Source organism: Phragmites australis, chromosome 3 (genome assembly GCF_958298935.1).
Source record: "Phragmites australis chromosome 3, lpPhrAust1.1, whole genome shotgun sequence".
NCBI lineage: Eukaryota > Viridiplantae > Streptophyta > Magnoliopsida > Poales > Poaceae > Phragmites > Phragmites australis.
The window spans coordinates 6406762-6432462 of record NC_084923.1 but is presented as its reverse complement, the minus strand read 5'-3'; the positions used below and the strand labels follow the sequence as shown (position 1 = coordinate 6432462).

Genomic DNA, 25701 nt, shown 5'->3' with positions numbered 1-25701 from the left:
AACAAATTAAAACATGCACAAATTCATCCAAACTCTTATAGAATATATATAAATATGAATGTGCACAATTTGAGGTGTGACATCAAATAAAAAAGGAAATGTCAGCAACTGGACAAGTACCTGCATAAAATCATCCAAACTCTTATGTAAATTTGTGCACATTCATCTGGCTGTGAGGTGGTCGGACACCAAAATATCTTTCGACCAAGAAGATTGCCCTGATAACTTCGTACGGCCAGGCTGCTTACCGACAGTGGTCAAGCCTACGATAAATAACTGTAGGGTTATCCAAGTGGACTCATGTACCCATGTACTTTGTAAATGTATTCTGTAAGAGTTCAGATGAATTTGTGTATGTTTGGATTTAAATTAAATTAAAAAGAGAATATCACATGAAACGATAAAAATACATATAAATGGTGCATTGCAAATGAACTCACTTTTTCACCAAGTAACATAGGGTTAGAAATATTTTTAGATATTATTAAGACACATGAGAGGAATATTAGTGAATTTTTTTCTTCAGATTTTTGGGATTTTTTATACTTTAAAAATTGCCAGAAGTTTTAAAAGTAATTCTCTTTGGAGTTTTTTTTTAATTTTAAAACCTACACGGGTATTAAGGTAAATACTTTTAAAATGGATTCATCATGAATTACAGGCCCTACAAAAAAGTTTCATAAATTTTAGAGTATGACAACCTACTGTCCAAACAGAGAAATATAATGGGAGAAAAAATAGAAAAAAAGGTTTGTTCCTGTTCATTCGAGTTGCTCGTAAGAGGGTGGTATGGGCTGGACCTGCCACGGTGGCACTTTACCGCCTTCACTTTCTCATAGAGTGACAAGGGCGGTGAACACCTTGTCGCTCTATGAGAAAGCGGTAGACATTTAATTCTGTTAATTTTTGCATCTGAGATATATTTATTTAATTATTTATGTTAGAACATATAAAAATCAAAAAATCAAACAATTATAGATGACTCCCACCCTGTCAAGAGATCAAAGGCAACGGCCCAACTCCAAGTACAACCCGGAGGACTGGCTGATGGGAAGGCAAGCCACAAGCCTTGCTCTCTGTTCTGTTCTGGAAAGGAACAGCTCTCTGCGATTAAGTAGGGAACTGAAAGATTGGCCCAAGAACCACACTTGCTAGAAATGTTAGTCAAAATTATCAAAAGAAACCATCCATTGTTTGGAGATCTGCTTGTTGTTTTATCCGTCCGACAGTCAACTCATTTTTCTTTCCATCACAGCCTTATCGCCTCTACGATCTCTCCCATCACTCACACGTACTTCGCCGTTCGCCGATGCCGTGGAAGCAACGTCCCCCAGCCCCAGCGCGTGAGGCCAAGCAAGCGCTCCCAAGCCGGACCGCACCAAACCCGGCACGGCGCACGCCCTTCGATTCGATCCCTCCCGTCACACACGCAACGAAGCCCACGAGCAGGACACCCGAAATCGCATCGTGGCGTGAGCCAAGGGGCTCGCGTTCAAGAGCTACGGCCCAACGGCGACAACGCGTCCCATTTCCTCCTCTGACAAAACGCGCACCGCGAACAGTAGAGCGGCTAGACGCTGCTGTTTGTCGTTGTGGTCCGTCCTTTCATCCTCTCACTTCTCTTTTTTTAGAGGAAGGTCCCCTTTACTCGACATTCTTTGGACGCCGGGGTGTGCGGGACGGGGTCGAGCCCCCGCCGGCTCGGCCCACAGCTGAACCTTTGCCACTGCGCCGTCCGCCACTTCTCCTATTTCGTCCGCGGCAAGTTGCGAGACCGATTTATGGAATAATAGTTCTTTGAGAAAACTGGGACCAACTTGATCCGAGCATACACGGACCGCGTTGATTTCGGCGTCAAATTGCACTATCCACCGCTCATAAGTTCACGTCGAGTTGCAATCAGTTTGCCTGGACGCTCTGGCTTCTTTGGTCACTCTTCTTCTGCTTGTTGCGAGCCTCCTTGTTGTCTTGCGATCACACTTACCTGCGTGAAGGGTTGCTGATGGGTCGTAAAGTTCACTCAATCACTCATCGCTACGTTGCCTGCTCATTTTCGGCTTGGGTCCATCGTACATAGCTTCACATTACCTTCCTTTTTTTCTTTTCGACATGACATTTGAACTTTATGGAATTTTGCTGCTTGCAATTTGAGCTATCACATCCAGATGACTTAAGGACTAATGAACGTAGGCCACAAGTACATGTTCCTGCAAACTGAGATTAAGTTGTTGTAATTAATCTGCAGAGATTGCTCAGCGTTGGGGTGCACTTTAGGACAAGAAGAAAATCCTCGTGAATTGAATGAAGAGCACTTTTTCAAAAGTTTCCGAGGACGACACCACTCGAGTAGTACTGCCTGCATTGTATCGTCTCTCATGCACCATTTGATCATGCATGATCGATCCGAGATCCAAGAGACTACTAATGCCTGCATGCATGCAGAAGCACGTCAAGCAGGCCGTGCCAAAGCTCTTAAATAAGCAAGCATGCTTACAAACGTGATCAATGCGAGGAGGCCCGCCCTGTGCGCTCGGCTCGACATGCATGGTCAGAAGCCCCGGGTCGGTCTCCCTGGCCATTTCTGCCTGTTTCGCTTGCTCATCCGTGCATGCATGCTGTCACGCAGAGCGGCAGATGCAGAGCCTAGCTCGTGAGGAGGAAAGGGAGCAGTTCTGTCCTTCTGTTCTGATGAGGAGGCGGTGTGTACGTAGTACGTACCCACGCATTCCTCTGGGGAAAGCTGGTTCGGCAGCTGGCCGGCCTAGCCTCTCTTTGACTCTGTGGTGTGGTACTGGTACGTAGCATCCACCGAATTGATCCATGCTATATTCATCTCTCCGTTTGTCGCCGGCAGTGGCGCCGTGTTTACGGGCCTCCCACGTGAGGGCTGGCTTGGATGCATCTCCATGCTCCTGCGCTCCTAATTAATAAGCCTGGGATTTTGCGTTTGTGCCGGGAATCTCTGTTGCTGCTACGACATGCATGCCTGCCTCGCCAGCGTATGCACCGTTGTTTATTCATCTGCGTCATCGGTTTCAGAATATATTCACTGCATGCTAGTGTCTGGAAGGGTTAGTGCTAAGAGTCAACTGATTAGTATAGTGGCTGGGTGGGTTAAGATGTAAGCTAGTAGCTTCTTCTGTGGGGGGGGGGGGGGGGAGAGAGAGATTGGTTAATGCAAATTAACTCTTCCTTTTGCCCTTGCAGAGTCAAGTAATCTTTTTGCCCTTGCAGACAAGATTTCGAATTCCATAATTTACATGGCGACGTCGAGCTGACAATTTGTGGAGGGGTACGAACACTCTCAATTTATCAATGCTCTCTGCGCGTATGATTTTAACCATGGCGTTTTTTTTCTTGTTTTTATGTAATTAAACCTCATGACTGCTTGTTATATATACTTATTAACTTCTTCTTAAACGGAAAGAGCGGTGCTCCTGCTCATGGTAAAAACAAAATGCTCTCTGCGCATGTAACGCATCGCTGCCTCTGCTTGTGTCCTAGCTGTTGTTGTTCCTGCATGCGTGCATGAGCATGCAACTGCAGTGCCGGCTATGTATACGTTCTCGGGATGGGGGCATGCAACGTATAGAAAAGCTGGTTTCGGCGGAAAGGCCACGTTGCCTTTCCTGGGACGAGCAGCAAGTAAACAAACCGGATATGGCTTCACATAACGACCCAAACAGTCTGCAGCTGGTGGCAGCTAGAGCCCAAGTTACGTCCCGGCCAGCATGCATGTTGGCTTTCTGAATTCAGCTATCAGTTTATCTGTGTATATATGGACTATGGTGTGTTAGTTTATTGAAGATTATAGAGTCGCAGAGCAACAAAAGCTCCAGAACTACCATTCGAAGATCCTGAAATCAATTCCGGACCATCTCTCTTCAATTGGCAATATATCTACCTTCCAGACTCTAATAAGAGGAACAGGTGCAGAATTCAGGTGGCAAAAGTACCCTGCATTGTGCCATCAACATTATCAGTAGAGTAGTGCAGTGTCATCGTCTGGTTGAGTCCCAGAAACGCCAGCGGAATCGGAAACCAATGTGTTCGAATGCATTCGTTAGACGTTCTGCAAAATTGTGCAGGTCGGACCCAGGGCACTTGTATATACGTGCAGACCGGTGCATTTTATGCCGACCCTGCAGCCTCTGTTCCTTGGTTATTTCCAGGTGACTCGTAAATAGATTAGCAGCTGTCGCAGACACGCAGTACAACTTCAGGTTTTGGCTTCCCACTTCGTTAGATGGCGATGCTCTCTTGTCTGTGTTGCAGGGACGCACTCACGCACTAGAAGATTAATACGGAACAGTAGGCAGGATCTACCATCTATTCCACAGCTGCTGTGATTGCACGCATGAACACAGAATAACCATGTCGTGGCAACGAAACACAGAAAACAAAGAAACATCATATCAAAGAACAAATGATTGTATCCATGACATGGCAGCAGGAATTTCTACCTTTTGAGTTTTGACCACCACAAGCAGGCCATCCCATCCAACGCAAGGGTGCCAAACACATGCAACTCCCACGGAACAGGGGAAAAGCTGAAAAAGGAGCCTGATCAGACAGAGAGAGACGAGCAACTGAGCAAGTAAACAAACAGAAGATTCCACGGCTAGTTTTTTCTTTTCTTTTATCTCGCTCGTGACTCTACGCTGCCCGTGAACCGTCATGTGGGGGTGCGGCCGCAAGCAGAGTCGCAGCACGGCACAGCGCACCGCCGTTACGCCCCACATGGCCGCATCTCCCGAAGGCCTGTTTGGTTCTGTACCCCAAAGGCCTTACTAAAATTTGGTATTGCTAATTCGTGGATAGAGTTTAAAAAAAATACTATTTAGATTGTAGGTATATCAAATTTTGCTATAATTGTGAATATGATATATAGGGTCTATGTGTTATTTTTTTCCTCATTTGAAGTTTACTAATAAAAAATTCGAACTACGCTATAGAATGGTTGGCTTCCCGGCTAAAATCGGACCGAGCAAGTTGCTCGACTGCATCAGCTACTTACTGTAGCGAACGCTAGCCAAGTTTTCATGAGCTGACCAAATTTTGGTTCCAAACTAAATAGGGGTCAAATTTTCATAGCATGACAAATTTTGGTTTGACTTACTCAGATCTGAAACCAAACACCACCACCGTACATGATCACTGTGTACGGGCTGAGCAGGTCTCGCCCACGTTCATGCTGATCATTGCCGTGGATGCAATGCATAAGGTAGAACCCTACAAGCAATGCTGATTTTTCCGCGCACTTTTACCCCCAATCACTACTCACTGATTGGAGGCACTATCGAGTGCTCCATTGCTGGATTCAGAAGTTTAGCTCCTCTATCGATCCACTAAATTCGAAGATACTCCCTGAATGTATGCATATAGGGGATCAAATCAGGCAGATAGGCGTCATGCATTGCGGCAGCGATCGATGGCATCGGAGACGAATTCACATGTGCTGTAGCATCTGCGACAAGGACTGGAAGGGGTTGCTGATATCAAAGAAAAGAAAAACAAGGACCGGCTAGATTAGTTTATCAACGATGCGGCTCTCGAATCTCAATGCCCAGAACAAACGCCGGCGTGTGTAGTGTAGGGTAGGCTGTCTCCGCCTAGTTTATACCGTGTGCGTAGGCACCTCTTCAATTGGGTGTAAGAAAAAGTTACCTCATATTATACGACACTGAATCATGATATCAAAACCTTATACTTTACTGTTGTATATATGACAAAACCGAGTATTATTGGTTCACTATATTTGCCGACACCCAAGCGAGACGTTACTGGTATCGATTCGCAGCGCAGAGGACTAAAAGAGATATGGATTAAGAAGTCAAAAAGGTCAAAACAAGCAGGTAGTACAAAAGCTGCAGCAAATTGAAGGTGGTTGGACCAAAGTGTAAGTTAAAACCAAAAAAGTGACCGTACGAAACAAGCATGCTTTTGTGATCGATCTAGCCTTCCCATGAATTGACACCACACACACCACTTTTCTAGTTGGCCAGCAGCCAACTCTCGGTAACTTGCAATGGGATACGAGCTATCGCATGCAGAAAGAATCTTTCTACTATATTGTTATGTGAAAAAAGTCCCAATATTTGCTCTCAAGGTCACAGAATATCCACTTAATTGGAAAAAATGATCTAGACCATTTTTATTATCAACATCTAATAATTTAGATTAAACTAAATAACTCATATCAAACACGATTAATAAATAGCTAAATTCAGAACCAAAGAGTTCATATCAAATATGATTAATAAATACTTATATTCAAAATTAAAAATTATGAAAAATTAGTAGTTTGATTTCTATAGGATTTGAAAAGAAAAATATCTAAATAAAGAGTGTAAATAAAATAAAATAAATAATAATTAAAATTATTGTTAGAATAGAAAAATAAGTATCCATACTAAATATATACTTATAAATAATCAAATGATTATAAAAATTAAATACCTAAACAAAGAGTCCAGGTAAAATACAATCAATCAAAAACTAAAATTTATATAAAAATAATGATTTTTTTTTAAAATTCTTACTTAGATAATAGATTAAAAAGCACTGTCTAACTCAAAGCCGTCACATCAAACCTGCAACAGACAAGTCATAGCACGATGGCAAAGCAAACATATTTTGATTTTGGTTAGGCTACCAATAGCTGACACATAATTTTAACAGTTTGATCAAAACGTATATGAATCAAATCAATATGTGTATATGATTTGGATACAAATTTAAAATATAAATAATTTTCTTTTTCACTAACATAATTTTTATTTTTTCTTTTAATTTTATACATTTTATAACCAAATTACATTAACTCGTAAAAAATTAAATAGACTACATTTTAATTAAAAATAGTTATAAAATATTGTAACGAGACTAGCACCCTCTTAGCATTAGGTAGTTCTAGACGCCAATAGTCTCCGTCACGTGATGGATGCTGGAAGTAGAACTGTAGAAGCCTGGCTATCATCAATTGCTACCACGCGTCCATGAATTCCTGCGTGCTCTTGACCAAGCTACGGAACGTTGCACACTTTCACATATTGGTACGTGACACAGGCACACAGCAGCCGGCCCCCGCACCGCGCGTCGAGACGTGGCGTTTGGTAAGGGAACGCTCCGTCCGTAAAGCCAAAACACTCCCGATTTCGCTCGCATCTACAGTTCTACACTACATGGCTAAAGTAAACGTGCCTCCGTCGCCGCTCACTTGCCGAGGACGGTCCGGCAGGGGAAACGCACCCTCCCTGGCTCTGGCTGGCGTCGCCTCAACGGCGAGGGCGCCAACGTTCGCGTCCTCAACGTACGTCGCGCATCTCCACGACGCCCCTTCCCTTGGTCCGTCCCGCTTGGCCCCATCTCCCCCTTCATTCGCACTCCAGATGCTCTCTCGCTCAACCTTTGGATTCTCTGCATTACGATGCCTCTGTGATTGACAGGGATGATTTGGTCATGTCTGTCACAGTTTACATCAGCTCATACTAAAATTAGTGAAAGATCAGTTAAATAGTAGTTTGTAGTTTTTAGTTATCAGAGTGATTCTGTGATGGTGATTCTTTGAAATAAGCTAGATGCTAAGAATTGAACAAAATTAATTTTTCCTAACTTACTTTCCCCCATAAAATTACTTTATCCTTATAGTTTAGCTTAAGGAATCACTTTTAACCACACCACCACTTTCTCATATACTCACTTCTCTCGAAGAATCGGAATCAAGGAGCTCTATCAAACATGACAATTAATTAGATAGGAGACTCGCTCTCAACTCATAGCTTACAGGGCAACTGCCATTAGTTTCTAAGACCATCTCCAGTAGAGTCCGCATCTGACTCCAGACTAGTATCCACGTTGGATGCCGCTCGGTGTCACCCCGCAAAACAACTCCAGCGGAGTTCGTATCGACCTCTACAGTGTGTCAGGAGGGGAGCAGCGACGACATTTTTTCAGGGCAATGTAGCACCCACTTCACTATTCGCGATGGGACTTGGGAATGGATTGTGGCTCCCACGAAGCGGCGGAAGAGGATCTAGCGTGCCTTGACAGAGGTGAGGCGGACGGCTACGGTGGCCAACGGAATCGAGCACCATCCAACGACTAGGCGTCCAGATCGTCTTGGGCGTCCGGCGCATCACCTGCGGGTGACGATCGGGCCACCGCAGATCCGGTGGTTGAGCTCCTAGGTTCTCTACTGTCAGTGTCCTCGACTGCAGTAGCAGGTCCGTGATCCTCCCGAAGCCTCTGATAAGTCCTCAGGTCCCATATCCTTCTCTTTGCGGGGCGACTGCTAGATCTCGGGTTGGTCGTCGTTGGCAGTGAAACAAATCCTATGTATTTGACGAGGTATTGCTTGATTGGTGTTAGTTTGATTGCTTGCTTGCCATCCTTTAGCTCTATTGCATCGAGTTCATTCAGTTCGCTTGATTTAGTTTGCTTGCTTGCCAGATCCTTTAGTTTGCTTGCTCTGTGTGACCTGCAGATCCATCATACGAAGCTTAAATATGCTCATGCCGAATACCGAAGGAAAACATGGTCCCATGCTCAAGCTACAGCCTGCGAATGCGTGACTAGAACTCCCCTTGTCGTTGTCTAGGGATGCAAGGGGCTCCTATGCTATTGTAGGATTGATCAATTGAAGGAAGGTTCGCAAGATCTGGTGGATATACAAACCGAGTAGGTTAGAAGCAGCACATCCACCCACCCTGACTGTTGACGATGCTTATTTACTAGTGTGCAGGAACTCTACGGAGTACGTCAGGTTCCTTCATGGTGACGACAATGGCATCCCTTGGGACGATGTTGTGCTTGAAAGTGTATCTAGTCATTAAGTGTGGTTTTGGTAATTAATAATAATACATATGAACTAACAATGTTGTTGAGAATTGTTAGTAGTTTGTTCTATAGGTGATGCATAAAAAAGAAATATGCATCAAGATGAATGAGCTTTAGGTGATGCTCGGATAAGTTTATGGCAATATCTATGGACTAACAATTATATTGAGAATTGTTAGTAGGTTATTTCATAGAAGATACATAAATAATGAAGCATTGATTCATTGAGGAATGTCATGAGATTAAAAGAAATGCATCGATGTCATTGGGCTTTTAGTGATGCTCATGAGAAAAAGGAGAAGCATGAAGGCAGAGTCACTTGTGGAGATTAAGTGACTAAATGTATGAGATTGTTAATTATATTTTATGGACTAACCCATGTACTTTGTGCTTGATAGTGAGATAGGGTTAGGTTCCATAAGAAGGTATAAGTTGAATTGAGATATTCAATATGTCGAATTGGAAGAGCAAGATCAAGACAAGCTTAGTGAAAAATTTGTGTGCTTGATGCTTGCGGTTCATAGCTTTGTGGTGAACCGGAGGAAGATGGTGTGAAAAGATAAGTCTTCCACGCTTGGTGCATGAGAAATAATCAAGTGAACTTTATCAAGCTTCTGGAAGATCAAGAAGAGAAGCGATGATGAACATCGTTATCAAGCTTAAGTGAAGAGTAGATGACAAGCCTTGAAGAGCTATGAGAAGAGTCAGGACTAGGATGATGTGTTCATCAAGTCCGCGGGATTGCTCAAGGCAAAGGTATAACTAGAATAGGTTTTCTAGTTTTACCGGTCTCAAAGAGTTTGGAGGGAGGCCAAGTTATAGGATCGATAGCCGTACTATCAAGAGGGGCTGCCGAAAGTGTTGCTCGATTGTTGTGTCGAGTGCTCAAACTATGTGCATAGTGCGGGATGGGTTTGTGTTGAGAGTTCGCTTCAGGAGTCCGTTGTCAAAAGTGTGGAAGTGTCCAAATCAGGTTTTAGAGTGTTCCTAGTTTGATCCAATGTGTTTGAGATCATAAATTCAGTAGGGATGTGTAGCCATCTGAATAAGCTTTCCGTAGAATTCAAAATCATCGAAATCGAACATCAGAATAAAAAGTTATCGCCATTTTCAGAGGGTCTACTGTGCTGAAATCAGAAGTTCCAATCCTAGAATCGGAAGTTCCGATGTCAGTTGGAATATCCGGTGTCTTAAAATTTCAAGCTCTCAGGAAGTAGTCGTTTGAATCGAAAGTTCCGATATTTTGGTCGGAAGTTCCGATATGAGTCGGACTGTCCGATATTCAGAAGTGTCGGGGCTCTTGGGTTTGGATAAAGGTTTAATCAAAAGTTCCAATTTGGGAATCAGAAGTTACGATGTGTGATTTTTCCCAAACATAGATTGGTCCGTGTAGTTCAAATCTGTTGGTTTTAAACTGATCGGAAGTTCTGATGTGGATATCGGAACATTCGATGTGTGCTTGAAAAACGCTGTAACGACTAGTTTTTGAACTGTTGGGGCATGGGATCGGAAGTTCCGATTAGGGGGATCGGAGTTCTGATATGTGCAGTCTGAGTCCAATGGCTAGTTTTCAGAGTGGGGTATTTATACCCCTTAGCCTCATTTCATAGGGCTGGTTGCTTGGAGGGCTTTGTGCTGCTCTTGTGAGGTGTTTTGAACTTGGTGTTCCATATTGAGTGCTCCCCTTCCCTCTCTAAAAAGATTTGGTGAAAATCAAGTCTTGGTGGCTTAGTGAGTAGAGAGAGGTGTGAGAGGGTGTGGTGCTTTGGTAGCCCACGGATTGCCGCATAGGTTGCGTGTGTTTGAGCACTCGGTGTTGATCGTGCGCGAGTTCGGGAGTTTGTTACTCTTGGAGACCACTATCTCCTAGACGGCTCGGTGGTATGATTGCCGGCGATCTCCTCAAGTGAAGATTGTGAGGAGGCTCAGAAGTGGTTGTGGAACTCACCATCTCTGGAGTGGAGGAAGAGTTGACCATAGTAGAGACGATGAGTGCATATGTGAAATCTTGTGAGAAAAAGGGTTGAAAAAGACCCGTCTTAAGTGTGATCGAGCTTCCTCAACGGAGATGTAGGATATCAGTAGATATCCTAACTTCGGTAACAAATTATTTGTCTCCGTATTTACTTACTTTTGTGCATTACTTTGTATCCATGTTTGTATGCTTATTGGTATGTGCATAGAGTTAATTTTGTGATTCTGAAATCTGTTGTTTCAAACTGATCGGAACTTCCAATTTGGGAATCGGAACATCTGATGAACAGTAAAATCAGACCTTCCGATGAACGGTAATTTCAGAATTTTCAGATTAGAGTTATCTTGCTAGATTTGAATGATCTTTGCCACACCTTAGAATTGTAACCATCACACTTATTTAGGGTGATTATGCACTACTTGAGCCTAGCACATTTAGGTTTTTCACTTGTGAAAAATCTATTAGTTTATTTCCGTTGTAAGTTTAGGACAAATAGAAAAAATGATCGAAGTTTTGTTAAACCTCCTATTCACCCCCTCTAAGCGACATCATTGTCCTTTCAGTGCTGCCCACCCAAGAAGGCATCATCAGGACACCGTCTCATTTCGCATAGGTGGAGCAGCTGAAGGAGGCACTGGGAGAGATGGGAGTTGTGGGTGGGCATAGAAGCCGTTACACCATGAAGGAGGACCTTCTACTTGTGTCGGCATGGCTGAGCATGGATGCCATGGTAGGGAGCAACAAGAGTTTAGGGGCTTTCTGCAAGAGGATCGAGACATACTTCTGTGACAACAAAGACTTCTTGTCGAACCGCAATAAGAAGTCACTGCATGGGAGGTGGATGTCCATCAATGGTATGGTGCAGAAGTTCTGCGAGCGTTATGACAGGGCCCTACATACTAGGAGGAGTGGGACGACCAAGGCTGAGATGGTACATTATCTGTAATTTCAGTAGCATAATAATCTATGATTTCAACATTGTTATTCATATGGCTTCCTGCTGTGGATACCATTTTTAATTGACTGCTAATGGTAGCTAGTTCATGTACCTTTAGCCAATTGATCTTATCCCTTTTGTCAATTATAAGTTGTTGTACTTGTAAGCGGTGAAAGAATAACATTTTCTTATGAGCTAGTTTTATTGTTAATGCTTAATGCATGATTTCACTTTAATGTCTGAATTCATCCTGCTACCTTGAGCATGAATTGTGGCGAACATTGCAATATAACAAATGCTATAGCTTGTCAAAACATGATGCCGTTATCAGAAATACCTATCATGAATACAGACTGTGCAAATGGATGAAGTAAAGCAAGATTCATTATAAAAGTATGTGCTTTTCATTTGGTTATTGTGGGATCCTGCTTTCGACATGAGAATAAGATAAGTAATTTAGTTGCGATGTGGTCTTAATTTTTCCGCTAAAAAAAAGATAAGTGTTTTTTTTCCAACTATCCCTTTCTTGTACTAGTGAAAGGGATCAATGAAGGGCAATTATATGCCAATACATCAATTGTGATTGCTTTGCAATATGCAGCTTTCCTAACGCTACTTGCGCATCACTCATAGAACTCCGATGTTCTGGTGTTGCCTTCAACCACTTGGACCATCGGCGTGACACTATTTAAATGAATCAAGAATGCATCGCATAAACAAGTGAACGATGGAAAATTGTGCATATGATGCACGCTTGAACAATAATAAAGTGTCATGTTTCAAAAATATTTGCAAAGGAACGCTAAACAATCCGGGTTAGAAAAGGTTTGTACCTTGGATAAGACAACCTAAGTGCATAAAGCTTAGAGCTACTAGTAGTCAGACCGACGACATAGTGACGGTCAGACCGGTGGCATGCAGAGAGTTTAGGGCCTTGGCGGTCAGACTGACGGTACGTTGGCGGTCAGACCGGCCTTAGTAACGGTTTGACCCCTGATTATTGGGTTTTGTTGTGGTTTTGAACTAACTCACCGGTGGTCAAACTAGCATGAGTGACGGTCTAACCATGAGACTCTGCCGGCGTCGCTTTGCTAGGCCGCCGGTGAAGGCTCTAGCGAAACCTTCGACCACGAAGGGTACCAAAGTATTTCACAAGACTTGGGGAATGTTTTCTATGATTGTTTGGACAACATGCATAGTCCAAACACGTGAAACCCTGTAGATGAATCTTGATCTAGGTTTAACTTAGGTTTCTCGTTTCAAATCAAAACGGCGAGCTACTAGAGCTCAAAAACGACGGAAAACTGCATGGGAAGGTTTATCTCGACGTAGGAGAACTTCCTATCAGATTGGTTCGCCTTGGGGAAGCATTGATTTGTGGATCGAGCCTTGAGGTGGTCATTAAGCTTGAGAAAAAGCATCTCCAGTGATGAAGAAGAGGGGGAAGAACTCGGGGAAGCCTTCGGGAAGCTCGAGAAAGTCCCCAATGTCGATCTTCGGTCATCAGGGTCATCCTCTCCTTCTTTCTCTAAGGTTTGGGTGAGGGAGACGGAGTGAGAGAAAAGAGAAAATAGAGAGTGAGAGCGAGTGATTGACTCACTTAAGTCGAGCATGTGAGCTCTGGCGGTCAGACAACAGAAGCTCTCAGTCGGACCGTGTTTGAAACTTAATTTAGAGCTTTCCTAACGAGCTCTAGACCATCTCCTAAGTAATTTTGAAACATCTTTGAAACTTAATTTAATAAATAAACACGTAGAAACAATTGCTATGATAATTATGCATGCTTAATTACGTGATTAACATTTTGTGACGTGACAATATTGATGGTATAAACACCACCCAAGTCCACGTTAGGGCATCCACCTAGGCTATAGCTCCCGGACGTCACCCGATCAAGACCCTTAAGCTACTTAGGCCTCAAGTAGGTAGAGTCACAAATGTAGGCCTCACTACAAGCCTCTCTTCTGGTCACTTACCGTTATCTTTACTTTAGAACAAGAGCCACCAAGACAAGGGTTTATGTGTCCCCATGCAAGAGTATTACCGCCACTCCACACTAAATCGGAGGGTCAACAAGCATGAGATACCAAGGCTTATAGTGTCGGTGAGTCACGAAGACTCCAAGGTGTTGATGTACCACTTGGTACAATGTAGGATCACTCATTGATCCTTTCTATAGGCAACAACAACTAGCAACAACTTTCTCCAGGTCTATTAGCACTAATCACTCTCTAATCTTATGCTTAATTGTATTAGATGATAACTTTTAGCACTTTGGTGGCTTGAATGTTTTCTCAAGTGTCTACGAGCTTCCTTGGACTGCAGCACCCTCAAATGGCCGAGTGGAGGGTATTTATAGCCTCAAACACATGAACTAGCCGTTGCTCCAATGGCTCAAAAAGATTATGAACACTGGATGATCTGGCGTGAATAAGAGTACAAACACCGAATCATCCTGCGTGTAGAGCAGTAGAAACTAGCCGTTGGAACCCCACTCAAACTCATTAGGAACATTATATATTCCGGCATTAATTTAAAGTCCATCACTGAACTATATGGCGTGTAGACTTGAGCCAACCGAGCCACTTCTCACTGTTTATTTGTCCGACGCGTAAATCCTCTAATCACCGGACAATTTGGTGAGTAGAACTCCATCTCCACTGAGACGAAAGCATATCTTTTGGAAAATGCTAAGGTGAACCTATCTTAGATATCGCCGAACCATCTGGTGAGTTCAAAATCCTTCCTCTGAAGATTTGCACAAGTTCTGAAAAACACTCAAGTGTGCACATCAGTACAACATCGGACCATCTGGTTTATAGAACTGAAGAACTTTTTCTAAGTCAAAATACTCCGGTGTGAATTCTTTTCTAAGCACCGAATCATCCGGTGAGTACACCTTGCTGAGCATCGGGCCCTAAATCACCATCCATATGATATACTTCCTCTAAATGCTTGCATACAAGTGTTGAATACATGTGAGAGATATGCACTTGTTATTGGAAATAATGGGGAGGTACCCTATAGTTTGGTTCATGACACATAAGAGATACTAATTATAAAACTAGTGTCATGTAAGAAACCTACAACTAATAAAACATGTAGGTTGCTCATAAGAAAGAGAGAAACACAAGTAACCTACTATAAAAAAAAACTTATATTAGGCATTGCAATAAATTGAAATAAGCATATGCAATCCTAGACAAGGCAAGTGAATTCATTACTTTATAGGATTTAACATCTAGTACATTTGCCTTGTTTACTTTTTGATGATAATTTAGGTTTATGATGATAATGATCTTCATTAATACGTCCAATCTTATATACTTAGCTTGTTTGCTTGAACCTATACTTTATTTTGTGAGTCAAGTCTCCAAATCCCCGAGCCGAGTTGTGGAATACAAGTCTTTTTTAAACCCAAACTGATTGGGGTCTCTTCATGTTAGTGATGACTTCCTTGGGTATAGAAATAGGTTGGTTCCACCCTCGGTCCTTTCTCCCAATTATGTGTGCAACCACTTCACTATTGTTCTTCTTATTGAGCTTGTAGTTGATACTTTTGGTCGTAGTCTTGTAGGTGGGGTGATACTTTTGGTCTTAGTCTTGTTGGAGAGGTTCACGATCTTCTTCTTCTCCTTGATCTTCTTATTTACTTGCTTGAATTGGAAGGACTAGTGGTCTTCTTGATAGCACTTGAAGTATGTCATGGTGGACCCCTCCGCAAGCTTCTTCACCATGATAGCATATTTATCTTGAGGAGATTGAACATGATTTTTTCCCTTTAATCTTGCCAAGTCCTTCTTGAGTTTCTCCATTTCTTGCTTGAACTCATCGTTCTCTTGTGCAACAAGTTTATTAGATGATTCTACAAAAATATTATTAATACATGTATGATAGCAAAAGGGTGAGCTAGATACATGAATTAAATCCTCACAAGAAGTGGAAGCATCTACCTTAGGTTTGAAAGTAAAAAGAGAGATAAATTATTTCAAATGGGCCTTAGGTTGATATTCAATGCACTCAAATTTTGCCTTAAGCTCTTCATGTTCCTTGTTTAGCAAATTGAATTTGCTCAATAATTATTCATAATTAGAAACAAATGTAGCATGAATATCATTAAGGGTATTAAATTTTTTTAGTTCTTTAGATTGTTTCTTTAAGGTGCTTTGTTGCTTATTGATCAAATCAAGAAGTTCTTCATGGAAGAATTCTCATCGAATTTATCATTACTTACATCGTTTTTCATACCTGTGACCATAAGATACTTATAAAATGGCTTGCGTGACTACTTATATGATGATGAACTTGAGGAAGAGCTTTTCTTGGTGGAGTGGATGGTAAGACTTTCATCGCTTGAACTTGAATCTTTATCTTCACTCACCCATTTTTCTATACTTATAAATGCTTTGCTTCTTCCTCTTGTCTCCCTCTTGCTATTGATCTTCTTCTCTTTTTTGATATGATCAATTATTTTGATCAAGTCTTTAAAGGAGATTGGATGACCAATCTTGGCATTGATTTTCTTGATATTCTTCTCCACTTGTGACATGGGCTTGGTCATCTTTGACTCAATCTCTTCATCACTTAAAATGCTTTAATCATCCTCTTCATCGCTCTCTTCATTTTGATCACCATCATTTTCTCTTGAACTTGACTATTACTCTTGTCTCCTCATCCTTGCCTTCATATGTTAGCATTAAGCTTGCTTGCTTGTGATAGTAAAGTTTTTAGTGTCAAATGAGGAAGAAGCTTCAACCCCCATATTAATGGTCATCTCATGGACAGTGATCTTGCTGAGAACTTGACTTGAAGCTATCCTGCTCATGTCATGGTTATCATAGATGATGGAGACAATTAACTTGTCTTTCGAAAGAAGAGAATAAAATATTCTTCTCACCATTTGAGCATCTTCAATTTGTATTAAACATAGCCTATTGATCTTATTGACAAGAATATTCAAACACGAGTACATTTTATTAGCACTTTTATGGGCAAATTGTTTGATCATATTGACCTTAGTAACAAACACATGATATATCTCATTGCGTATATCCTTTGTGCCTTTAAGTATGTTAATGAGACTATTTCAAACACGATTAAATGCACCAACACATAAAGATGATAAAAGGATACCCTTTGCCAATGCATATAATTGATCCTCCTTGTTGATGAGGCGTTGCCTCATCCCTTCCTCGGCAACTCTCCAAACATCTAAACATTTAGCTTGCAAATAACATGTTATTAGAATTTTTCATCGGGGGAAATTAGTACCGTCGAAATGTGGAGCGCTATGGGTATCCATCCCAAACTCAGACGTCATAACTCTAGGATGTTAAGCCTATTAAGAGCACGAATCTTTGATACCAATTATGAGGAATGATGGCGTCCTAAGAGGAGGGATGAATTAGGACACTTAAAAACTAATGGCCCTAAAAACTTCACATGATAAACATATCTCAATTTCTATCTAAATGTGTTTTAGGTTTATCTAGTGTATATACTCTACCGCTCAAGAGTATCGTAATCTACTCTAGCAAGGTAAATTTCAAGTATATAAATATGAAAATGTAAATAAGGTAGAGAGAAAAACTCAGGATAAGGGATTTTTATCCTATGGTATCGGTAGCACACAAGTCACCTCTAGTCTACGTTGGAGCTCCACAAATAATATGCTCCCGGTCGCTAAGACTCTTACGTTTATCGCTTTTGAGCTACCAAGTCACCAAGACAAGGCTTCAAGCACGATGAGCCACCAAAACACCAATGTGAGGTCTCACCACTAACCTCTCTTTCAGTCACTTGTGCATCGTCTTCACTTCAGAGTTTTAATCACAAAGACAAGGGCCTCCGCCCTCACACAATATTCTTGCCGCCGCTCCACACCAAGTCGAAGGGTTAATAAGTTACCGGCGAGTCACTAAGATTCCAAGGCGCTGACGCACCTCTCGATACACGGTTGAATCACTTATTGATCCACTCTCTAAGTTGCAGTACCTAGCAACACTTATCTCTAGGCCTATAAGCACTAATCACTCTCAAATAGTATGCTTAATCGCCTTAGATTAACACTTTAAGCACTTTGATAGCTTGTATGTCTTCTCAACTGTATATGTGATTCATTAGATTCCAGCACCTTCAAATGGCTAAGTGGGTGTGTATTTATAGCATCAAACTTGCCCACTAGTCGTTGCTCCAACGGCTCAATTTTACTGTGAAAATGGATGATCTGGTGACAACAGTAGTATAAGCATCGGACCATCCAGTGTGTACATTAGTAGATACTAGCCATTGGAACTCCACTCAAACTTTTTCTGAACACCGGATTGTCCGGTATATACTTCATCTTCATAACTGGACTATCCGGTGTGTATACTTGAGTCTAACCGAGCCAACTTTTTCACCGTTCAATTGTCCGATGTATTGATCTTCTAATCACCAAACCTTCCGATGTGTATAGCTTCATCTTCTCATGATTTTTCATACACTCTGTTAAATGATGTGGTGTGAAGCATCTAGTGTGTTCAACTCAGGCACCAGACCTTTCGGTGAGTTGATTTTCGTTCTTCTGTGCTTGAATTATTTTTTTGCAAGAATTAGTCCGATGTGATCCTCTGGTGATCACCGGACCATCCGGTGAAGCCATATGTATTCTCCCCTTTATCAATAATGCTCCACTGCTTCTGCCCATTTAACATCGGACCATATGGTGAGGTAAAGCTACCTTTGGACACAAGCTCCAGTGCGGTCAATTCTTCCAGCACTTGACCATCCGGTGAATACATTTTTCCTGAAATTTCTTCAATTCAACCAAGTTTTGTCCTGGCTATGGTGACTTCATGATATATTGCATCCATAAGACCTACTAACATATATTGTTGATAAACATGTTAATCCCAATAACTATATTATCATTAATCATCAAAATCATAATTATGATCTAATAGACCTATTTTTGCTACAAGGAGAAATAGAGCTCTTATAGTGAAATGATGAGCCTTATGACCAAAGCTACTAATTGTGAGGCTTCTGCATCAGGACGAGTGGCTTCCGATACAAGCTAAATTGCAGTCTGTTTCGTATGTTGCAAGCCATCATTTGTGACTGTGCAGTTACAGGTTCTAAAAAAATGTGCTCTCAAAAAATTAATGCCAAAACATTGTGGTCCTCTCAATTAAACGAGTGACTAAATTTGTAGTGCAATAGTCCCTCAAGAAAATAAATAAATTTTAAAAAAGACCTACTAATTTTAATCGTGCGATATAATGGCCGTTGTAACAGGAACATATAAAAAAGCGATACTGCTATGGCGGTTATGATGGTTAAAGAAAAAATAATTTGATATAGGAGAGAAGAAACGGAATGAGAAAGAGTATCTATTGAAGATAGATGAAATGAGTGGTGCTGTAATAATAATATAAGATATTATAATAATATTTTAGAAAATAAAATTTTAAAATAGGGGTCGGAGTTGGTCGCATAAGGCCATCTCCAACAGAGGTAGCATCTGTACTTTTTGCTTCTTGCTACAGTAAAATGCCTCTCCCTCCACACCGTATCCCTCTCCAACGGATACTCCAAATCAACTTTTCTGCTGCTACAGTAATACCGCCGGGATGGAGGAGCCGGCAAATTTGCTACCTACTGTAGCATGCCTCATCACTGTGCACTGAGTATGCACATGGGTCCGGGGGAGGAGGAGAGTAATGAAAGGTAAGAAATATGGTGTCTGTTGGAGATGAAAAAAATAGAAGATGCTGTAATAGTGTTAGAGAATACCGTAATAGTGTTATAGGGTGTGAATTTTTAGAGTTTTCGTTGGAGATGGCCTAAGAACAGCTAGCTTTATGAATCGCCTTTTGCTGGGGCGCCCCCACACGAGCATGGAAACAGAGTCAAAACCCTCGCCGCCTCCCTATATATACGCTCTCCACTGTCTGACCCGTCTCGCTCCCAGTCTCGGTGTCTCACCTCCCGCTTCCCTCTCCACGTACGCAACCACCTGCCTGCCCTGGCCTCGACGCAACGGCACGGCTGGAGCTGACGGATGGGAGGTGCGCCACCCGTGCCGCCGCGGCCGTGTGATGAGCAGGAAGTGACGGAGCTGGAGCTGCGCATGCAGCTGCTGGGCGGCGCCTACAATATCAACGACAACGCCGACCTCCTGGCCGAGATCCTTGCGCGCCTCGACGGCCGCTCGCTCGCCGCCGCGGCCTGCGTCTGCCGCCTCTGGGCGGCCGTCGCGCGCCGGGACGCCGTCTGGGAGGCGCTCTGCCTCCGCCACGTTGGCCCGGCGCCGGACCCCGCGCCGCCGGCGGGCCCCGCGACCCGCACCGTGGTCGCAGCGCTCGGAGGGTACCGCCGCCTCTACCGCTTCTGCCTCGGCCCGGCGCTGGAACGGCTCGGCCGCGCGGGGGCGCTGGTGCAGGCCCAGGCCCGGGCGCACCACCTGTCGCTGTCCCTCTCGCTGTCGCTCTTCTCCATCGACTGCTACGAGCGCCTCGGCGGCGCCGGCGGGGGCGGCGCCGGGAGGCAACCGCAGCCGCCGTCGTCGTTGTTGTTCCTCTGCAAACCCGTGGACGTGTCGTGATGACATTTAGCAGGCACGATCCCTCGCTCCCCCCTGCCGCTCCATTAATCCCGGCCGTCCGATAGGTCGATGTCGTCGCGTTTCTCGCGTATGCTTGCTGCTTCCTGTTGCTCCTAGCTTCCTGCTCGTTTGACGGACGCCGCTTAACATAATTGGTTTGGTTTTCGATCATTAGCACGAATGAACAATGAGAGAGAGAGAGAGTTCTTCAATCAAGCTGTACCGGAGAGGCACATTAAATATGGAAAATAATGATTATTTTCTTTTTTTTATCGTTCTCCGGTGTACGCTTGGTGCTTGTCCGCGCCCGTTTGGCGAGTTGCTGTTTCGATGCACGCGGCTTGTATCGCTTCCCTGTGTTGTTGCTTCGGCTGGATGCTTGCGTGCAACTGCAACTCGCGCGTTCGCTTACCTACTAATCGCCTCACCGTGACCTCTACCTATTGCTTTCGTTTCATGGCTGCGCCTGCCTGCCTGCCTGCCTGTGGGGAATGGGATGGGTAGATTGTTGGAGCCGTGATGCCGAACTCTCGTCGGCTGACAGCTGCTTTGCTTCGAACGCCTTTTCTGCCGCAAAAGGTGAACTCCCGCTTCTATCGGATACGCTCGGCATGGCGCCCCCTGAATGGCTGAATCAGAAGTCACCCGGCCGTCCGGTGACGTCGCGCCGGCGAAAATGAAGTGGCCCAGCAGTTGAGCAGCCCTCGAATAGTAGAATGTTAAGCTGAGAAGGATCAACGAATCTAACAAGAGAAAAACAGTGCTAATTACTAGTGCTAGCTCCTTTGTTAACGCAGCTCTGCTCCATCTTTCGGAATTGCTCCAGTACATTTTCCTGTTTCTTCCGATTCGCGGCACTGAGAGACGAGATCTGTTCACGAGCACCGAGGACGCTGGAAAATTTTCTCTGAAGCATGCTGCTGGGTCGGTTTCTGCGCCATGCATCATTTTAGGCTTTTCTCTGCCGAGCCAGAGGCCAGCGACCTACTACTACTGGTAGTACCATGCACGCAGTCAAAAGGTAAAACCCACGATGTGAAAGCGTTCTCCGTCCTTCCGGCCGGCCGGCCGGCCGGTGACCGGTCCAGCGTAGGCAGGCTGAGCCGCCGAAAGCGTGAGACACTTCGTCGTGGTGCTGTCTAAGCACACTGTGTACACTGCCTTCTTAGCTGCACATCTCCCGTGTTAGCCACATCAAGGGACCATAGGTGACGGCTCTATGGTGAGTGGTGACTGGTCTCGGGTCTGGACTCTGGACGCGCAACCGAATCGAAAGCGCGCGGGGGCGCATTCCGGATTGGGAAATAAGCTTTCTGGAAAAGCCGTTTCTCTCGCCTCGTCGTCGTTTCTAATGCTCAGTAGGGTCACGTACGTGAAAGATGCAGTTCGATCGTCTTGTCGCGTCGACCAGCAGCTACAGGAAGCATTTGCCGCATCGGATGTCACGGAGCCGGCTGGCGCCACGCGTCGAGCATATTACCTCCATATTCGATGAGAGATCTCGAAAACAATTGAGCGGGTATAAATTCAAGCGTTTGATTAGGAAGACCACGGGGTGAATTTACGTGACTTACCTTTATGTTCAGTAACAGACTAACAGTAGCGTTGTACGCAGTACTACAATTCATGGCCGCGCCGAGACTGAGTTCACGGGGCGGGCAACGAGAGGTGTCTTCGAGCATGCATGCAACAAGCGGCCAACGCTCGCGAGCCACTGCACCGACCGACGCTGCATGCCTCAGTACGACTTTTGCATGTTTCCTGGATCGATCGACGATCGAGTGCGCTAGCTGCCCACTCAGAACACGAGTTGCACGGCAGAGGGTCACGGACTCACGTGTGACAAGAGGCAGCTGCGCGCAACCTCCCAAGCTCATATCTGCATCCTTGAGACATGACAAGCTCCCATGCAAGCCAGGGCTACGTGCCGCGTGAGCGGCCACCAAAACGAGCACACCGGACGCTTGCAGTGATGTGTACACCGGTTAAAAAGGCGCATGCAATTGGTAGTGAGCTACTGAGAGCTCAGTACCAGTACAAAAATACTACCCTTGGGTGCTATTTATAATGCGCCTATTTTTCTTCTTCTTCTTGTTTTTTTTTTAATCTTCAAGCTCGCTGTTTTATTTCACCACAGGTTCAGCCAGTTCGCGAATCAACAAAGAGTTTACAAAGCCACGGAGGGGATCAAGCCAAATGCTATGATGATCCGGGTCTCAACTTAATTAAAGCATAACGAACTAGCTCGTGTGCACACGAGTTACAGTATCTAGGAATGAAAAGCGTAAAATGCAAAGCAGCTTCAGTTTTTGCTTCTCTGAACACTGCACCTCCTGGAGCATGATCATATGTATTGGACCTCATGGCAGAGACCAGCACCGATGAGTCTGTTTCCATTTGGACCTCTTGGCCTGCGATCGTTGTCAACGCTGCTAGGCAAGCTTCCACTTCAGCACTTTGTACAAAGGTTAGCTTCCCCGCTCCAGCCATGACTGCTTGACCCTCACGATCTCGAACAATGAAACCCCAAGCACCTGAGTTTGTATCCTTCACGAAGGCCCCATCGATATTCACTTCCATTGCGTCCGGCGGAGTAGGTTGCCATGTCTGTCTCATACTAGTATCGGGCTTGGCTGCAGGCTTCGCTCCTGTAACATTTTCAGAAACTAGCGAGTTAACTTTGTATACCACCTCTTCACATGATTTCAAAAGCTCCCCCGCATGGCCTTGTTTCGGACATCCTACCAAGTCCATAGAAGCACAATCGCTTTGACTTCCGTACGCTCCTCCAGAGACAGAACATATTGCACAACTTCTTTTGCTGAATTTAGTTCTAGTAGGTGCTGTCGGATTAGATCAAGCCTCAAGCTTTGTCAGCATCGTCTCACAAACTTGCACTTGAGGAAGCAGTGACCACCATCATCCTCATCGAACCACATACGAACTGGGCATCTGGTATCGATCTCCATACCGCGTCTCTTGATGTTCATACGTCACGCTAGACTATTATGAGCTAGACTCCACATGAACAGTTTAATCTTTGGCGGGCATGAAAGTTTCCATATCTTACCCCACTCAAAGCTCTGTGGGCACACAGCTGGTGATGCAGCTTTGCCATTTTGCCGGACAGTTTCACGCTCACGTTTGTCCTACATAACATGATGTGCCAATTTAACTGAAAACAGATCCCTTGAATCATAATGCCACGTAAGAAAATCCGCTCATTCATACTTCACCGGGATCGCCAAGATGTATTTCACAAGAATATTTCAAGGACTAAAGCCCAGTCCCAGTCCCCTGTTGTCGGATCGATCAACTCAGACATCTGTCAATATAACCAGCCCACATGGCGTAATCGGTCTACTTGTTGTACCATTAGGAATCCATGGATCCATCCAAATATTTGTTAGTTCCCCATTGCCAACTCTCCATATGAGCCCTTGTTTCAAAGCTTGAAATCCTCTCACAATGCTTCTCCAGGAATATGAGATGCCTGGTCCTTCCTTTGCTATCAACACTTGCCCATCTGGATAGTATTTTGCACGCAAGACTTGTGCACACAGTGAGTCAGGTGACATGATGAGCCGCCAAGCCTACCTCGCCAGCATGGCCATGTTAAATAGATGGAGATCCCTGTAACCCAACCCACCTTCGTCTTTCTCCGGCACAGCACATCCCATGACATCCTGTGCATCTTTCTATCATTGTCTTGTTGTGACCACCAATAACGACAAATCATGGTACTGATTTCATCACATAAGGTTTTAGTAAGGTCAAACATGACATTGCATACGGCGGGATAGCTTGTGCCACTACTTTGATTAGGATTGCTTTGTCGGCTTTGGATAGTAGCTTTTCCTTCCACCCTTGTAGTCTCTTCCAAATTCTATCTTTCAAGTAAGCAAAGGTTTTTGCTTTGGACTTCCCCATATAAACTGGTAATCCCACGTACCTTTCAGTTCTTGCTTCGGTGGAAATATCCAATGCCATCATAAGCCCAACCTTATCTACTGCCTGGGTGTTTTTACTAGACATGATTGATGACTTATCCTTATTTATTGTTTTCCCCGAGTATACCTCATACAAAGACAATATTTGTTGCAGATAATGTGCACTCCGTTCATCAGCTTTCAGGAGTTCAGTGAGTCATAAAGAAACATTAAATGGTTAATGCTCGGTGCACCATGACAAACTTTGACACCCTTTAGATCTCCTCTATCATCAACTGCATTTAACAAAGATGAGAACCCTTCAACACATATGAGAAACAGATAAGGCGATAGCGGGTCGCCCTGCCTTAGTCCCCTCTCCGGGATGATTTCTTTAGTCAACTCACCATTAACTTTATCTTGTAAGACATAGTAGATATACATTTCATGATGATTTGCACCCATCGGTTATGGAAACCTATTTTCAGCATCATCTTCCTTAAGAAATCCCACTCCACTCGGTCATAGGCCTTGCTCATATCTAGTTTCACCGCAACATAGCCCTCTGTCCCACTCCTTTTATTCTGCATGTAGTGAGTTAACTCATAAGCCAATAACACATTGTCTATGATTAGTCGACCAGGGACAAAGGCACTCTGGTTCACGACAATGATGTCAGGTAAAATAACCTTTAATATGTTGGATGCAATCTTGTATACCACGTTACATAGACTGATTGGTCTCAGATCTTTGATTCTCTTCGGGTTGTTTACCTTCAATATTAAGGCCACCATTGTTTCATTCCATCCCTTTGGCATTTCACCACCAACTAAGAAATTCTTCACTTCTCTAGTGATATCATCTACCACAATTGACCAATATTGCTTGTAAAAAAGTGTCGGCATTCTATCTGCCCCTGGTGCCTTCAGATCGCTGATGCTGTCAAGGGCTTGCTTGATTTTTTTCATTACTAAAGTCCCTCAACAGTGTGCTATTCATGTCATGTGTGACATGTTGATTAACATGCTGGAGCAATTCTTCACGTCGGTCACCTGCATTGGATTCAAAAAGATTTTTGTAATAATTAGTGATAAGAGTGTGCATCCTCGTTGCCTCTGCCACAACTCCCCCATTATCCTTCACCAATTTTCTTATTCTATTTCTTTTTTTTTCCTCTCTGATGCATACTCATGGAAGAACTTCATATTTTGATCACCTTTATTCAACCAGTTAACACGCACTCTTTGGCGCCAATAAAGATCTCTTTGCTCCTTCAACTTCTCAAGTTTGTATTTCAAGATCTCCTCATGAGCGACACTGTTGGCGTATAAAGAGCTTCTACAGCACTCTTCGAGAGCACTTCTGGCTTGTTTGATTCTCTTCTCAAGGTCACCCACAACGTTCCTACTCCAGTCCCACAATTTCGCTACCACCT

General features: G+C 43.7%; 1 protein-coding gene across 1 annotated transcript; it reads left to right on the top strand.

Annotated features, from left to right (window-relative positions):
• The first annotated feature begins 19702 nt into the window (after window positions 1–19702).
• LOC133910928 (F-box protein SNE-like) lies at window positions 19703–20605 on the top strand. The gene has a single exon (XM_062353164.1). The coding sequence runs from the start codon at window positions 19795–19797 to the stop codon at window positions 20335–20337; it is 543 nt and encodes a 180-aa protein (XP_062209148.1). The 5' UTR covers window positions 19703–19794; the 3' UTR covers window positions 20338–20605.
• Window positions 20606–25701: the final 5096 nt, after the last annotated feature.

Excerpts from the sequence above, each read along its gene's own strand:
- LOC133910928 (XM_062353164.1), top strand. The coding sequence starts at position 19,795 with ATGGGAGGTGCGCCACCCGTGCCGCCGCGGCCGTGTGATGAGCAGGAA.